At 40.8% G+C, this 18,560-nt stretch overlaps 1 protein-coding gene across 1 annotated transcript; it reads right to left on the bottom strand.

Annotated features, from left to right (window-relative positions):
- Positions 1-982: 982 nt before the first annotated feature.
- LRIT1 (leucine-rich repeat, immunoglobulin-like and transmembrane domains 1) lies at positions 983-11,384 on the bottom strand. The gene is made up of 4 exons (XM_010293494.1): positions 11,210-11,384; positions 8,343-8,809; positions 4,434-4,739; positions 983-1,968 (listed from the first exon to the last, which is right to left on the bottom strand). The coding sequence occupies exons 1-4, from the start codon at positions 11,329-11,331 to the stop codon at positions 983-985; spliced, it is 1,881 nt and encodes a 626-aa protein (XP_010291796.1). The 5' UTR covers positions 11,332-11,384.
- Between the last annotated feature and the right edge of the window lie 7,176 nt (positions 11,385-18,560).

Genomic DNA, 18,560 nt, shown 5'->3' with positions numbered 1-18,560 from the left:
TGCCTGGACAGCAGTCTATCACCACGTGACATACGCCTGCTCTGCACAGAGCAAGATATTTTCATGACCAAACTGCCAGTGCCTGGCTGAGCCTGGGAGATTTTTGCAGAACTGTCCAATGTAGGCTTTTCAGTATGATCACAAAGCATTACAACACTGCACACATTTGCAGAGTAGGCTATTGTATGATTTTAACTAGCACAGTTGATATAAAACATCATACTCTACTAATTACAATACAGCTAGAAAATGCCAACTAGGCCTGATACTGAAAGACCTGTGCAGTACTGTTGTTCAAGAAAATCTTAATAGTGTTTAGGGCCAAAATGCAATCACAAAACACTCTCTATTGTGTATTCTTAGGAGTGGATTGGGTTTTGTCTCTTGATTTCTATATCTCCTTTGCACATTTCTCTGAATTCATAGCATAGAGCTGTTATAATGTTGGACATACTAGAAAGGGTTGCTGTACATCTGTCTGTCTTTAGTGATATACTAAGCATCAAGCTGCATGTTTCATGCAAACATGGAGGATGTAAAAGGTGAGACTCTCAATCTTCACCTTCATAGATATTTATATTAAAATTACTAAACATTCCCCTGTTTGTCAACGAAAAGAACATCAAAAGAGCTGAGAATAAAATACTTAGCATATTGCAGAGCAGGTACTAAACAACATCAAGCAGAGCGCACTCAGAAAAAGTTGCTTAATGTCCTCACACGCAGTGTGCACGCTTCATTTTACGAAAATAAAAGTGGTCCATTATCACAGAAGCTTTTGACTGGGTACAAAACAGCAAACCCCAAATGGGATTAGCAACATGTTTCTGTGAAGCTTGGGCACCATCTACACTCTTGCATCCCCCTCCAGAACATGTCGGAGACAGAAGCATTGACCAGGTGGCCTGCAGTGCTTGAGCAGAGAGTCGTGTATACAGCCACATGCTTTCCACCAGTGAGCCAACAATCAGCCTAGTTACTATCAGCAAAAGTATTCATTAGGTTGCCCCTCTATCTTTGGTATTGCTTCTGAGTCCACACTGGATCGGGCAGACAGCAGCCTGTTTGACTCATCGGGGGTATGTCTAGTCAAGTATTCTCCTTCCACACCTTTCGCCTTGGCCCCAGGAGAAAGGCTTTCAAAGGTGACATAGGACTCCTGAATTTCCTTGGGTTTCCTCACAAAACATTTTTTACAGCGCCTTTTCAGTGCTCCACAGCAGACCACCAGCGTCAGAGGAACAGCAATGACACAGGCCACACTGATGACAACCACATTGATGAGCTTCTGGGTCCCTCCTGCACTGGCAACTTCATCTGTGGAAAATATGATGCATTGCTCCTTCCTGGGGATCAGCCCTTTCACACAGACACACGCAATGTATTTGGTCTTTGGCAGCAGCCCATAAATGGTGATCTTGGTCTTCCCTGGCTCCACGTTGATCCGCCGCATGTCTCTCTCTCCAAAGACAGCATAGAGGACACTGAACACTGTTGTGTTCTTTGCCAGTGGCGCCTTCCAGGCCAGGGTGATACTCTGGTCGGTGTCTCCTATCACCCTGACAGACCTCACGATTCGCTCGGGGGCCGGCGGAGGGGTAGGAGGGCTCACCAGCAGGTTTCTGGGGTTGCTATCTTGTGCCACATCTGGGAGAAGGAGACCCTCACTGGTGCCCACTCCAGCCTCCAGGGTAGGCACGGTGGAGGTGGTGATAACATACCTTGCCACCAGCTTGTCATTGTAGGCAGCTGCTTCCATCCCACTCACCTTCCCACTCCATGCACCTTTGGCATTAGAGTTGGGGTCATCCGTGCTTTCTGCGTCCGTAATGATGAGAGATATGAATGCCTCTGTTGCCCCCAGAAAATTCTTTGCTTTACAGATGTACTCTCCAGAGTCGAGATAAGAGACTACAGGCAGACCCAGAATAGACCAGCTCATCCCATCACTGGAAATCTCTTGATGAACTGCAAGGAAGGAAAAATGTAAAATAAATAGGCAATAATCAATAGAATTAATAACACATTTTAGAAAATGTTAAGATACAATCAGCCCAATGTCTGCTCAATACAGCAGAATCATAATTTCTTTTTGCCACCAAGAACATTACAACATTGAAGTAAATCCAAGAAAAGGATATTAAGACTAAAATTAGGTTATGTTGGGATTTACACTGCTTCAGACCAAATATATGTGAAGCATTTGATGCTATTTCCTCCCAATTGACATACAGTTTGAAAACAAAACAGGAAAGGTTTTTCCATTAAAAAAAAAAGGCTCTTATGTAGGTACAATACTTAAAAGAGTGGAAGGAGTAGGCAGTAACACGACCTAGTTGAACATCAGATGTAGTTCTCTGAGTCACAGACAATACAAACAGTGGAGACTTTCTTCTAAAAACCATATGTGGACTAGTCTAGCATATATGGAGAAAAAAAGCTGAAAAAATAATATCCCTATTACCGCTAAATTAGTGCAGTTTTTTATATTGAGCCAAACACAGGGAAGGCTGATCACTTACCACTGAATGATATGTACACAGCTGAGTGTTGATTTTCTCACTTGGCTTACCAGAATGCTAAAACCAGCTTTTTATGCCTCTTTCTATTTGTGCAGAAAAAAAGAGCTGGGATCATGCAGAAGGGTAAAGTACCTTCTTCATTATTTAACCAGCGTCCTTAGGATGAGCACATACTATCTCTGCCCTTTCTCACTGAAAGGTAAACCAGGGACATGTCTGAAAGGCAAAGGTAAGACAGGATGCAAACTTCTCCCAAGCCCTCGTGGGGTCAGGATCCAGCCTTGACAACCAGGGCACGTTCTAATGGCAGTGAAATACCATGGCAGCAGAAGTTACTTTTTCAGTTTAATTATTTACTGAATGGGTATATTTAAAAACTTAAAGCTACCGGTCTTCCTATGGCATTTCCCCATACATACAGACTGTGGGCTGTTTCTCACTCCTTTCTATTCAGAACATCAACATTTCAAACAGTCATATTATGGCATTGTCAGAGAAGCTGCCATTGCTGAGAAATAATGTATATTTTCAGCGACCTTTTTATTGAAAGGTGCTAAAGTCTGATTTAATGGGGCACAAAATACATCATTCTCAGTTGTAGCTCAAAGAAAACTCAACAGACGCTTTCAGGAAAGCATTCTCTCTTTTATTTTTCGTTGTGGCTCTCTTTCAAGTGTAGGAGGGATGTTCGCAGCACGATGCGTAGGCATTATCATTATGAGGAGCAGCTCTGCTACATCCTGCACATCATACACAACAGACCAATGACTTGTGCAGATCCCAAAAAAGGATATTTATTACAAGTGGTTCTACTGCTGTGAAAGAAAATTGCTCTATCCCCTGTTCATGTGCACTGAGGAGCCCAGTAACCCCGTACTTAGTAACCTATCTGCTGAGTTTAGACCCTCTATGAAAGTCAGGGCCAGGTCTGAGAGACAGTAGCATTCAAAGGAGGTTGGAGGGATGAAGGTTCAGGTCCTGATCTAGGGCAACAAGCTAAGGATGACTGCTTTGAGTGCAGCAAAGGTTTCTTCCCTAAATTCCACACACATTAAAGGACCAACATTGCTATTTGGGGTCAAATAATTCTTGTGAATGGAAATGAAAACATGATGGGTCACAAGAACAGTGGTTGTTTGAAGGCTTCCCCCACAGGAGGGGTGAGCACAGAAGAGGGACCTGGTCAGCGTTTCTCCCACAGAGCATTTTCCCAAGAGGCCTTGTCATTTAATCAGAAATTAACCATTTCTTGGAAGCATTGTCACTGAAGTACTGTATCCTTCAGTAGTTTAGTGGCTCTTTTCTCTTTTAATATACCAGTGATGTTGCATGTTTGCAATCTTTTCTCTCTTTGCCACAACAGATCTGAATCCCAGCTGAATTCACGTCAGACATCTCTCTGCCAGAGGTGTTTACTAACTGATTAATAGTGATCATCATTACTTTCAAGACCCATAAAATAATTCAGTGGGAAGCCTTTCCAGTGACTGAATAACTAACTAACTAACCTAAAAAAGCCTCCTGCTACAACTGGACATATTTCATTTCTTCAGCAGATTCTGCAGATTTGCGGAAAACACCTCGACTTGTCTCACCACCACCAAAATTGTTATGAAACAAAGCAAAACTAACTTTTTGCATATGACAGTATCCATTTATCTGATGATATTTACATCAACATGTAAGTAATTTTATAGTCTATAAAAAATCACCTGCTATACTGCATTACACACGATACTATTGTGAATTACAGCGAATTTTAATTTTGCATCACTTGGGGGGGAGGCTTTTATCAGTAAGAAGGATCTATTGTCACAGAAGCTTCCATTTGCTGTACAATCTGTAGAAAATAAAGGTGCAGGTCTCCCTCATTCATCCCACGTGTACAAGAAAAGCTTAAACCAAACCCACCTGTGCCGTTCAGTTGAGCACCATCAGCCCTTCTCCAACTGAGCTCAGGAATGGGCACCCCTGTTGTCCCACATCGCAGTAGCACAGTGCTGCCCAGGATGGTCTTTACTTTGGCTACGGACGTATGTACAACAGGGCTTTGACACTTCCTTAGCTCGACTTGGCTGAAGAAGACTCCTGCAAGGCTCCGGGGGGTGAAGCATTTCAGCCTGGGCTCAATGAATGCTATATTAGGAGACTGGAAATTTAGGAAATGGACCATTTCATACAGACTGCAGTCACATACCCAAGGATTGTCTTGCAAGCCTGTCAAAATAAACCAGAGTACTAAGTCATTCCAACAGAACCTTTTGTTTCTGCCACTTTTGTTTCTATTTTTCAGCAGGACAAACTGTGACAGGCTCCTAATATGCCCTGATAAGGACAGCCTGTGCATATGCAGGGGATCAGGGTTGCGGAGGGAGTGTCCTGACAGCCCCCCACTGTTGTTGGCTGAGGTTGATTGATTCCATAGGTGCCAGTTAATAGAAGGGAAAAAATATGGCTTGCTAAGGTAACTCAAAATCTGGAGCTGAAATCATATTCTTTAACTTCAAAGCAAGATTATTCATATCATGAAAACATCAGTATTTATGCACATAAAGAAACAAAACAAGAAGTTATTATAAACACATTTGGTTCCTGGATGGAAAAAACAAATAGCCATGAGGGAGGGTTGGTTGTTTTGGGGTGTGGATTTTTTGGGTATGAAGAGACTATGGAGTTTCTTCCTTAGACAGGCTAGGAAATTCTTCTCACTGGAGATTATTAAAATATTAGCCTGATTATCAGACCAACTGTCAGGTCTGCAATAGGTGTAGTCGATCCTACTTGACTGTAAGAGTTCTCTTCCAGTCCTGTTATTCTATGTTACTGTCATAATTTTAGTAATCTTTTTTTTTTCCTGAAATGCTAGTTTACACTGATGAGAGAACTGTTTTAAGGAGTAAATCAACAGTATACAGTTTACAGTATATAAAAAAACATAAATAAACAATAATTATATTAAGAATATACACCTAAAACAGGGTATATTGAAGAATACACTCCTGTTTCAGAGTCCCAGAATGCTTATCTTTTTTCTGTTATCTTGGTGTGCATCTATGGAACTCAAATTATGAAAAAATGAGATGTTACTCTATTAAAAATAGACCTCTGAAGATGGTACTAAAATAGAACTAGAGCAATGCAGGAACAGAAGTTGCTGCATCCTGATTAAATCTGTTTCATCCTACTTACAAACATTCACATTCACCTGTTTTATGGACAGTTTATGGTCTCTAATGACTTCAGCTAGCAGAATTGGCACTGCGAGTATTTATACCATCTAACCCCAGGCACACATTTGAAGCTTAAGCCAGGAACATGGTATCCCAGGCCTCCCGCCTGCCACCGGAGTGAGCTCTGCTCCCTCCAAGGGGGCTTCACCTCCTCTTTGCCACAGGCAGCTTGAAAGACATGGCTCAGGGTTGGCAATTGCCTGAAAGTAAGGAGTATTAATACTGCCTCGATTCCTGGCAGAAGGAAATGGCAGCTGCCCCCCCTTCAGTGGCCACTCTTGCTGGCCCCTGGCACACTGCAGCAGTAGTCATGCAAGCAGTGACTTTTCAGTAAGAACCAAGTTTTGACACAAGCACAGAGGGTGCACTACAAGGTTCCATGAGCATCAAGGGGCTGCTTGAATCTGCTAGAGTCAACAGAAACACAGGGTCAATCAAAAGCCCCTGAGGCCTCAAATAAACTGTTTTAAAAATCTGTTGAAAAATATCTTTTGAGACTATTGTATAGCAAACTCCATGGGTTTGGAAGGGGGTCTGAAAGTGGTGGACCTTGGCAGGAAGGCAGTTCTTATAAATTAATATACTAAAGTTAAGTAAGTGGACTAAATAAAGAATTAAAGTTCAGAGCTTGTCTTTGTTGTTTTATGGCATTTTTGCTAGCTGTTTACTTCTGACCGTGCACTAGACAGGTAACATTTTATTCCAGGTTTCCTGGCAGATGCCCCAGCCCCCATTGATGCTGAGGCACTCCCAAAGCCCCAGTGAGCCTTTTGCTGCCCTGCACAGCACAGTCCTGTGGGGTCACCTGGGCAATCCTCATGTGCAAGCTTGCAGCCTTGGCACAGACTATCAGCCAGCAAGCTACTGCTAGAAATACTTCTTGAAGCAGTTTACAAGTAAGGGCTCTGAAGAGGAGCCACAACAATGTACTGTAGACAAAGGAAGGGACCGGGCTGACTCTTTATTATTCATAGATATTTTTTTATACCCACATAAACAACAGTCATTAGCAGAGCGAAACGGAAACGTGCAGCTGTGTTCTCTCATTCTGCTCCTGCAAGGGACATGCATTTCATATACCTGGTCCTTATGAGTGTCAGCAGGATAGGACCTAGGAGCTGGAGTTAATATGGTAATATACATTACCATATTAATCTTGGCATTATACTCATTTGCCTACATTAATTTTTTAGGATTCTGGCACAAGCAACCTGTGCGCAGCTGGCTATGTAAACACTCAGGCTGGCCACAAATATCAAGTCATGATCTGTTCTTCTCAACATAATACTCTCCTAACCTATATTGAATGGAGTAACATTTTTACAGGTAACTAACTTGACTCTAAGAAATAAAAAAAGAAAAGAGTATGATCTAGGCAGTGTCTTGTCATGCCACAAATGAAATGGGCAATCCCAAACAGCCATCTCTGTCTTAAAGAATTTGATACCGCATCTGGCAAAATGAGATGAAACACTTGCTCCTCTCCTGATGCTAATGAAAACTTAAACAACACCTGCTAAAGACACTAAAAGCTTTGTAGGTGGCAGTTTGAATCTTTTTAAAGTCTTGTGTCTCTTTCCACTGCAATCTGGTTTTAAAAACTTTACCCCACCAATTTATCCAGAGAACAAAGAGCAGTGGGTACTTCCCAGAGTGAGAGAAAACTCTCAATGTCTCTGATGATATTATCAGCAAGTGCCTGAACTCACATCTGTGGCTGTAGAGGCAGTACACACAGATGCATATGCCCTGCAGATCAAACACAGTCAATGGAGCTGGGACAATTCATAGCAAGTGAAGACAGCAGATGGCAACAACTCTGAACCATCATCAGCCTGCCGTGGATTTGAACTAAAAGCCTGAATAATAATCCCTTGAACTAGTAAATGTGCTCGAAACCTCAGCTGGGGATACTGCAACTGAGAGGATTCAAGGCAGTCATCTGTAATATGCCCTCTGACACAAAATGGACAACTGCCCCAAAGCCATACTTCTGAGAAGCCCAGAATTACCAGCAAAGAGTGGATTCTTGTAACTTTATAGCTGCCCTTGAAGACAGCACTGTCTTTGTGGCTTTGGGGAGACTAGGGTTTAATTCTGTGTGAACATATAAACAGGGCTCTGGAAAGAGACAAACTGGCAGTCCTGACCCAGATTTTATGCTCAGTGATAGCTTTATTCCTCTTTAATTTGGACATAATAAATATCCATCTTTTTATTAATGCTGCTTAAAATGGATCAATTCCATGGTAACCGTTATTTAAAAGGAGAACATAAATGATTTGGAACTCTAATCATATTTGTATTTCTGTCAAAAATGGCAGTGTCAATAAATAAAATGGGCTTGAGCAAGAGTCACCAGTTTTGTGTTACAAAGATTCAAGCAAGTGATGAAGTTTATGGTGTAATAAGCTGGGTGTGGAGAGCCTGAGGTGAGTTTGTTAGTGTGTAAATGAATTTGCACACTTTATGTGGGGTATTAAATTATCAGTGTATTTGCTGTGGTAACCACAGTGGGTGAAAATGCTGCAATAAGATGTGGAGCTCTTGTCATTTGTGCGCCCTGCAAAATGACAGGCACTTCTCTTACCTAGGATGATCTTGGAGTTATCATTGGGGAAGTAAGGAACAGCCTGGAGGTTGGCCCAGGTGGCAATAAGAGCCTGAGGAAGAGTCATCAGCTTATTGCTAGACAGGTCCAGGTATGTGATATTCTTGACATAACGAGCAGCATCTGGAGGGATTGAGGTAAGTTCATTGTTGTGTAAATCCAGAAGCCTTAGCTGTGGCATGTCAGCCAGGGTTTCCCAGGGGAATGATATTAAGTCATTCCCATCCAGCCTCAGCTCCTGCAAGCGATGGAGGCCCTTGAAGGTGATCCTGCTGAGGCTGGCCAGGGAGTTATAGGGCATCCAGAGGTACTCCAAGTTGTGGAGTCCATGGAAAGCCTCTCCTGGCACCCTGCGGATGGCTGTCTTTTCTATCCGAAGCTTGGACGTATCTACAGGGATGTTCACGGGAGTGAGGGTCATCTCCGGGTCATTACACAGCACTGTCCTAGTGGGGAAACACAAACACAGATGTGACTTTCTTGTATTTTGAAAAGGTTTTGAACTTCATTTTAATGCAAGATTTTGATCTGCCTTTCTTTTTTCACAAGCTTTCTTCTTGTCACTTCTTACTTGCTGCTGATCTCTACATCATCACCATAAGTACATCAACTTGCAGTAATTCATGTGTACCTTTTGACTGCAGAGATTGCAGTGTTGTGCCTCTCCTAGAGTGGTGTCAGTCTAAGTCTGGCCCATATAGTGTTCCTGCTTTTTTTTCTTTCTATTTTTTTTAGAGTACCTACGATGTGACAACATTCATGCACAACAGAGAATTCTAGTGCATGTTAAAACAAAAGGATCCATAAATTGAACAACAAAAGACATATGAAAAGAAGCCTTACTGGCATGTGGGATGGCAGGAAGTAATATAGACTAAATACAGCACAGGATCTTTCGTTCATGAAATGAGGATAAGAAAGTCAACTAACAACTTACTGGAAATACACTACAGCAAGCTCTGCTTTATAATGAAATAGTATGGAAGGTGTGTATGGATGGTAGTAGTCATTGCACCGCAAGCATGTACAATTGTGAGAGTCAAAGCACAGAAAATTAACTCTTTGGAAAATGCCATACTAAAAGCAAGGTAGATTTAAGTGTCTTAATAGTTCCTTCTCACTTCTGATCTCTAGAGGTCAAATCATGAAAAATCTATGCTGCATTTTTAGAGCCTTCATAAAAAAAATTGTGACTTTGACTTTGCCAAGATGTGGGATTGTAGATAGTCATGAGGAATGAAGGGAGACAAAACAGGTCTCTCAGACTGCACTGTAATTTGCCTATCAGCAAGGAGAGAAAGGCAAGTCCTTAACAAAATACAAAGCCACCTTGCAAAAGTAATTATTCCTCTACTATCAACAAAAACAAATAACATCACTGAACTGCTCATGCAAGTTTCCCAGAGTTAAATGTTATTTGAACCTACAGTTAAATTGTTAATTTATAATCAAAGCATAGTACATTACTCTCATCCAGCACTTTTATTGTGGCATTAAATCCTGCCTACCCTCAGCTGAAAGTTGAGATTTTGAGGGAGAGAGAAATCTATCAAATAAGAAAAATTGAGAAATCCTCTTTCAATAAAACTTTTTTTGTGTGTGTAGGCATGACACAAAATGTTTGATAACAGAGACAGTATGGCAGTAAAACAGTCTGCTTCTCATAGTGTCCCTAAACTGTCAGTGAGCACTACACATTTAATCTATGGGATAATCTCCTTCTACTAGTGAGAAATATGAACCATAATGCAGGAAAAAAGGTGACATTATGCTCCTTAAGGGACTAATGAATATTTGCTTTATTATGTATCTTAACAGCTTTTTCCAGTCACTGAAAGGAAATTCCCCTGGGAACTGTGACATTTATGGAGCAATAATTGGCTCTCCTGCTATTGCACAATTGTAGACTATTTGTGTCTCTACCACGCTTCTTACTGGGAAACTTTCTGGCATTAAATCTATAGTACCATAAAAGAGATAAGAAAGTAGATCTATTTCATAGGGATCCAAAATATAGGGGACAGCCTTTCATTTCAGTACTGTGGTCTTCTCTAGAAAAAATTTCTTCCAAAGGTTTTTGAAAATACTCTATCTCTGTCACAACCTCCTCTACTGTGAACCATACGTTATGAAAATGCAGCCTGTATTTCATTGTCAGATCATTACTTTGTGATTACCCTTCAGGAAGACTTTTTTATTACAGTCATCCAGAGTAATGTTTGTACAAAGGCATTGCATTCAAAAATGGATGTCTTTCTGGTTTTGTCATCTTTTTTAACTGAAAGTTTCCAGTCTAAGAATTATCTTTTTATTATTATTATTATTGTTGTTGTTGTTGTTGTTATTATTATTATTATTATATTTAGCTATTGTTTTGGTTCATTCTCATCTAGAGTCTATCGCTTTGCCTAAAATTTCCAACTGAAGGACTTTTTAAGTAAATGTGATTGCAGTTTTTGGTACCACAACATAACCAAATCTAGTTACACTTTAGAAACAAACCAACAGAGCAGAATAAAGCCTTTTAAAACTAGCATTCTCAGCATAAAGGTAAACAAAACAAAATGTTGTTTAAATTTTATTCCCTTTTTGCCATGGCAGCAGCAGCAATTATGTCACTTCTGTTCTCACAGAGATGCCCAAATGCTTTCTCTGCAATCAGCTTACTATGTTTTCAGAAGCTAATCCTCTGCAAATAAAGCTAGAGTGCAAAGTGACTGGAAAAATAATGGACACAAAATCTGGATGCAATATTTTCTCCTCCGAGCATCCTTAGAGGAGAAGAAATAAAATCCCTGACACCCAGAGAAAGAGCGGCAACCCCCCTGGGGAGAGTATCGGCATACCTGGCTTTCGTCCCTTCGCTGAGGCTGTGGAAGGCGCAGCTGCACTGCGATGGGCACGAGCCGCCTGTCCGTGGCAACCCTCCGAGTGTTAAGCAGCAGAGCAAACTCACCACGATCCACATGGCTACCTGCGCATGGGAAGGACACCTGGGCACTGGACAGTGTGGAGGGTTTCGCCTATTGTTTTATCCATTGACTGGTCACATCTTGTTAACTCCCTTTCGTTTTCAGCCACACTGTTATCTTCCAGCCCTCGCTGAGTCCATCAGATAAAAAAGGATAGGCAGGGATTAAGGATGGGGACTTGAGTTATTTTCATGAAGGTGCTTATTGCTTCCTGGAACCATACTGACAGCATTTCTTCCCTCAGGGAGCCCCATCAAAACACACTCCTCAGGCAATCTGTGGCTCTTGTGCAAGAAAAAAGCAAACATACTTTTTTGGGACCTGCATCACAGGCAAGATAACTGCTATCTGACCAGGACTTAGGAATAATTTTCTTCCTCACAGGGAACTGAGAATACTTAAAATCAGTTTCTCGTGCTAATGGAACATAAGCCTCCTATATAAGAATACTAAAAATATATAGTGATAATATTTATTACAAGGCTTTATTTACTTTTAAAAGCTCCTAGTTTGATCTAGCAATTATTGAGCTGTGGGCAACATGCCTGATATTAATTCACAATGAATAACCCAGTAAATATGCATGTGTTTCAGTTTATATCAGGGTTGAGCACTGTACTCTGACTTGCTGATACAGAAAGCCAGATGAGGGACCATTTTTGGGAGTGCCACCTCATGCAGCGCCATGGGACAGCTTCAGGAATGCTAAGAAAAGTTCAGCTCTGTCTTAAGGACAGCCCAGGACCGAGTGTCAAATTACTTTTATCCACTCCCTTTGAAGAGAGTTGTTTCCCATCCATTAGCAAAGGCAGTCATAATTACAAAGCTGATGGAGACCACCTGTGTTTTCAGCAGTCTTCATGTGATGCCAAGAACACAATACAAGTGAGAAAAGTAGAGGCCAAATATGCATAAATATAAAGCTTAAGAAGTTGCTACTTGAGACAGGAGCAGAATTCTATTCATACGATCAAGGACATCTCATGTTTATAAAGAATATTATTTTCTGCTGAGTGTGAAAGTATATAAATCACTGACACCACAAATGTGCAACACTCCCTTAAAAGTAAAAAGCTTTGGAGAAACTAGCAGGTGATTGCTTTCAACCTGATCAGGTTGTTACTCCCCACTTTCCCAGCCATACTGCATTATGTTTGTCAGAAAAATTGACCCCAGTGTCAGACACAAAACAGAAAACACAATCTAAAAGTTAACAGAAATGAGGAGTAACTGAATGGAGCTGAGCAGCTGGTGATAAAGCACCAACCAGACACTACTCCTTTAGAGGTGCTTTAGGAAAATATTTCTCTTTCCGTTATGGAGCTCAGGAAAGCCTCAGTGCCCAGCAGTGTTACAGGGGAAAGTCCCAGATGCCTCACTGCAGCGTAAAACATGAGCAATTCTACTAAAATCCTGGACCCTGTTAACTCAATAGGAACTCTGCCACCTGTTTTACCCAAAGAAATGGGAGTGTGAGATCAAATGTGGCTGATTGAGGTAGAAATCACCCAGCATCCTGTTGGCCTTTCAAGCACCAGTCACTTCCCAGCTTCCCTTTTCTTCACCTAAGGTCAGAGAAGGAGGGAAAAGTAATTGCAACCACAAAGATTTCTCTAAAAGTTAGGTTTTCTTGGATCTTAATAATAGTCATAGGGATCAGAAAAAGGGCCCATCACAGTCTCTTCTGTCAGCGTTTGAAGATGCCACAGCTCTTCTGTCCACCTCTTGTAGGTAACCATCTAAATTCAGATTTCCCTAGGAGAGAACTACAGCTCTGCACCTTTTTAAAAGCCTGGTTGTATCTACAGCTGCTCTTCTGCAGAGATGCATGGAAGAATCAAATCATATGAACTGTCATAAAGACAAGGAAGAAATAAGAACAATCTAGCCCAAAAGACATTTTGGAGATTAGAAGAAAAGTTTTTAAAAAACAAACAAACAACAACAAAAAATCACCACAGACCATTCAACATGCAAAACTTCCATCTGAGAGTGCTATGAGACAGACATGTTTTAAAGAGCTGCTGTGGATGTTGCTCCTCAAAACTCAAATCTCTTCCATGCTTATGCAGCCATCTCAGATCCCTAACAAAAGACTAGTCCAAGGTAGCTGTCAAGATGGACAAGATGTTCCAAAATAAGCATAACATGGGCAACTTGAGTTGAGTGTTGTTGAAGCTGGTTTCTTTTCCTGTTGACAACAGAGGGAGCCCAGTTCCCCAGCTAAGCTGGATGCAGAAGTCTATGTGGTATAGACATGTCTCCACTGCTTCCTCACTGCCCCCTGCTCTTCTGCGCAGGCTGAGGATCCACCTGTGTGAAGAGGATCCCTATGGGATAAACTGGCTGAAGTAGCTCCAGCTCCAGAGTTCACCTCCCACCTCTCCTTTCCAACAGTCTTCCCTGTCGCGGACCTGTTGATTTTGCTCTTCCTTTCAAATAGGTAGTGAGAAGTTACCAGTCAGAAGTGCAGCAATAACATACTTATTCCTATGTACAAACTACCTGAAGGTTAATGAGTATATTACAGCAACCATATAAGGCATTGTTCCTAACAAAGATTGCTTACCAGGATTTCTGGCATATAGCTGTTTTCATGCAGAATTCATCCTGTGTTCTTCAGCAGAATAAAATTACACCGGCAATTTTTCAATAATTCTGGGTAATGAACTCTCAGAGTTTCAAGGTAATCTAGATGTGGTTTGGGGCTAACTATTAAACAGATATTTTATGGTGCCATAGTTTCATATAAGCTTGTTTCACAAGTAACTCCAATAATTAATTAAGTCTTGTAGAAATCACTTACTGAGAGGATGGCCCAAAGGATTATTTTTCCCCATGTTATTTACACATTCTACATTTATTGTTGTTCAAAGAAAAATTCAAGTATCTCATTATTTACTTCTGAAGAGATGAGAACATGATGCAGTGCTACTCATTAAATATCCATAGTTGTTCTCTCATCGACTTCCATTAGGTCCCATTCCTAGATTTAATGATTACTTAGTTCCCTTAATGATCTCCAAGCTAAGATCAAGCTCATCGTTTTTTTTAGTGCAGTCATTGGTCAACTTGCCTTGCTGCCCAGACTCTGCCTCAGCTCAATACTCACAACATTGACTGAAACATCTCTCTCTCCACTGAAGCTAAATTCTACTTGAAAAAGCAATTCAACATAATTAACCTCTTGCCTTTACTTTTTTCAATGCAGCTGATTGATAAAGTGGTTTTCCTCCATTGAAACTCGGGAATAATAAACTTGTAGAAAGTAGCCAGTATCTGTATGGTAAGATTTGCTTTCATGAACCTCAATTTTGCCTTACAAATGAAACATCTAAGTTACAACTGAATGCTGAGAGCAGTAGAAGTACACTTAATTTATAAAAAACAACAGCAATCAATAAAGCATGCCTTAGCAGCTGCTAATGCTATGCACTTTGTCAAGAAATCTGCTATTCAGTTAACATGACAGACTCCTGAACAAGAAAGTGAAAGACCTGGTGGTAGGCTGAGATTAAGAAAATAAGATAAATGAAAGTGGTAACATTAACATGTTTCTCACCATGGAGTGTATGAGAGACATGTGGAAAAGGGAGATAAAAGGACCAGTCAAGTAATAACTCATTTCTGTTTTACCAGCACTTACATGTTTGAGGTTTTCCTCCCCATTGGCTATATTCTCCTATAATCCTTCATTGGTACATCACGACTAAATGATGCAAATGATGGATTAAGCGTCAAGCCACAGACACACCCATGTTAGGCTTGATCTGAATGGCCAAGAGAGTGGGACTGGCCTCACCATGAGGAAACTCAACAAGAGGTTCATCAGGAGGTGATAAAACCAGTTCAGGTAGGCTTTGCACATAAGGAGCGGCAGGGGGAGGAAAAGGAGGAGGAGGAAGGCCTTAGTGCACAGGAAGCAGGTATGTTACCCTGGTGCACAGGCTTCGTAGATGTAACAGAAAGGACCAGGCAGAAGAGAAGAGAGTTGGTAAAACAAAAGCAATGAAATGAGATGCCTAAAAACATAAGGGTAGATGCCAGCACTTCACTTCAGGGACTGCATTACAGGAACTGGAAGCACATGTGAAGCACCATCGGTGAGTGGGCTGCAAGAAGATGCTACTTCTGGTTACGTCCATGCTCCCTCCGAAATTCAGTGAGATGGGACAGATAAAATTGGAAACAAAATCTAGCTACTGTGTTCAACAGACCACGTATTCACTTTTACACGCAGTTCTGGTTTGCCCCGAAGCATTTGTTTGCTGTGCAACAGCTTTCTAGATCTTCATAGTATTTTTAAGGCTTATGTGTATTACCTCCTCCCAACTACTGAACAGTTATTCACATATTATGCTACTTAATTTAAAATGAACACTCATTAGCTAATTTCCTTGTAGGTGCAGGTGACATTTATATAAGACTTTTAAAATCAGTGTCAACTTTTGCAAGTGCCAAAGGTACCAGTGAAGAGTAAACCCAATTTTTTCATGACAGCCAATTCCATTCCATAATGAAACTAGTGGGAGTTAGGCGCTTCACTTCCATGGGCACAATTCTGCACTCTGAATCATAAAAATAGTGTTCCTTGCTGCTTGCTTCAGAAGTAAAGAGTTCCTTCCCTGCATCAAGCTAATAATATCAGCTGGAGAAAAAAACATACAAAGAAGCAGCCAGCAAGTGCCATTCAGCAGAAGTGTAAGAATTTGGTTTGCATTCTCTGAGAATAGCTAGATCCCCTGTTTACATTTTTGGTGTAAGTAAATGCAAAGCAAATGGGGTCCAAGTCTACTGTCAGCAAAGTTCAGCACATCTGTCCTATCTTTCCTTAGTGGGGTATAATTTAGAGAATTTTTGGTTGTTTTTTTTTTAATAGGATTAAGTTAATTGATGTTATAGTTTCCATTTTTTCCCCATATAGAATTTTGGAGCCCAAAAATGCTTTATCAGCAGAGTCTGCTCACAAGCTCAAAAGCAAAACTTGAGTGACAAACTCAGCATGCTCCACTAAGTCACCCATTTTAAATATGGCCATTGGACAGAATTTATTTATAGCTCTTTTCCCCATATAGTTAGAGAAATATGTCATAAAGCAAATAAAACAGCATATTTTGTCATAAATTAAAGCCATAAAATACCTTATCATCATGATTTTGTCTGAAAGGTTTTATTAGCAGGCAACACAGTCCAGACAGTAAATCAATGTCATTAGGTAAATGCATCTCCAAGAAGCTTCTGTCAGGGCACATCTTGTAAAGTGGAAAATCCTTCCCACTGATGCAAGTCGAGAGCATGTTAATGCATTACGTCATTCTAAATTGGATCTTGGACTTAATGCTGATGAAGGCAGCTCCTCCAGACCTACAGGACTGAAGTCATTAATAGACCTCTAGGCATGCTGAAGAAATAAAAGAAATCCAAACAGGTTTTGGCACAGAGCATTAAAATTCTATTGATCAGTGGTATTTCTTTTGTGCATACATTTACATTGGTTGTTATAGCCAGTACAGAACAGCAGAAGTGAGTACAGACCTCCAACCCAAGGGAGAGAGAAATGCGTACACCGCCCTTATGAATGCAGCATTTGACCCATTTCCGTCCACACAGCATAAGCCGCTTCACAAAGCCACCTTGCAACCAGCAGAGCTCAGTGAGGTAAAGTCTAGCAGAACATGGAGGTGTACACCAATCCACCTTGTCTCTCCCTCCCTCCTCCCTTCGGGCTTGTGTACCTAGGCAGGTCTTTTCATGACTGACACAAATTTAAAATGCTGGGGGTCCATGACACTACCATACCCAGGACCTCCAGGTCCAACTGAGAATGTTTCCCTCAGTAATCAGTAAGGCAAGTGTGGTCCCGGTGTGGACGTGGCGACACTAACTCTTGTACACTCCTCTTCAAAGGCCCCCTGCCCAGGGACAGGCCAGTGGGGTCAGACATACAGGATCCCAGAGAAAAATGCTCTGGGACGAACTCTCTGTAAACTCCTCTGCAGAGGGAAAACAGCAGATGAACTTACGATCTAAAAGCCCTCTGCAAACCTCTCTTTGAGGCTATTAAGTCTTGAGCACTAATGAGAGAGCGCTCCCCACTAGATGGAATTTGGAAGATGCTTCCACTCACAAACAATAAATGCACAGAAAATATGTATAATTCCATGTCAGTAAATGTTTTAACTACCATAAAACCGTCCACCAAGGTAATGTCAAAAAAATAATACAAATGTGAAAAACACAACTGAGTTGCACAGACCGAATCTTTTTGAGGATACTTACTAGGTTTGTTACACACAAAAAAAGACCTTTAAAGTTCACACTCATACATGCTACAGTCATCTATCAGCTTTCTGCTATGTCAATTCTCTTGACATTGCAGCTGATAGTAGTGGGGGCAAGAAAAGGAGGAAAAGAAAAGCATTGCAGCAAATTCTCAGCACTGGAATGTATGGTTTACAAAGTGCTTACTATTTCACAGTTATACTGAAACAATGCCCAGGAGCTGTAGTAAGGCATAGACACTCTAAAAGTTTTTATTGAAGACTGACACCTGTATCTCTAATGGAGCACAACCAAAGAAGACATGACACAAAGGTTAGGGAAATAAACATAAACAAATCAACTGTATCATTGACCTGTACATATATACATATATATGTATAATTGACTTGTGTGTATATATATTAAAAGGTTTAGATTTAAAGCTTAAGTTATCATTAATAGAAAAATTAATACATAAGCTCTGCTAACCATAAGCTCTTGACTGATTTCTGATCAGAATAGTAGCTAAAGGGGAGTTTTTACAAGTCTTCTAAAGAAGGAAACCAAATACACAGTGAGTAAGACTGGAGAAGTATTTATGTGTCTGTACACAGAGGCATACACCCATAGAGTTACCAAAACATACACCTAGAACAGCATAAATGTAATGTCCAGCAGCATCATTCTCACAGAAAAAAATATTATACTCTTCTGAGATGCCACAGCCACACATCAGACTTCTGTAGTCCATTTTGATGATTGGACCTACCATAATCATATCTGACATGTTTATTTTGAATGGGTAAAATGTTTTTAGGTCTATATTCCTGGTCCCTCTATTGTACTTTGATTCCCTAAAACTCAGTAAGGTTCCTACAGTTTAACAAAATCAGTTAACTTTGGGCTTAGGATCCTTAGCTGCATGACAGAGCGGGTCATGCAGTAATATTGCTGACTGCAACAA

The sequence above is a fragment of the Phaethon lepturus genome, unplaced genomic scaffold (assembly GCF_000687285.1).
Source record: "Phaethon lepturus isolate BGI_N335 unplaced genomic scaffold, ASM68728v1 scaffold14698, whole genome shotgun sequence".
NCBI classification, from domain to species: domain Eukaryota; kingdom Metazoa; phylum Chordata; class Aves; order Phaethontiformes; family Phaethontidae; genus Phaethon; species Phaethon lepturus.
Note: the sequence above shows the minus strand (reverse complement) of the source record. Positions and strands in the feature narration are given on the sequence as shown.

Bases quoted from the DNA above. Each gene is read 5' to 3' on its own strand.
- LRIT1 (XM_010293494.1), bottom strand. From the start codon at position 11,331: ATGTGGATCGTGGTGAGTTTGCTCTGCTGCTTAACACTCGGAGGGTTG. The intron at 8,810-11,209 runs GTATGCCGATAC...TTTCCCCACTAG, and splicing joins AGCGAAGGGACGAAAGCCAG to GACAGTGCTGTGTAATGACC. The intron at 1,969-4,433 runs GTGGGTTTGGTT...CCTTCCTTGCAG, and splicing joins TGCTCAACTGAACGGCACAG to TTCATCAAGAGATTTCCAGT.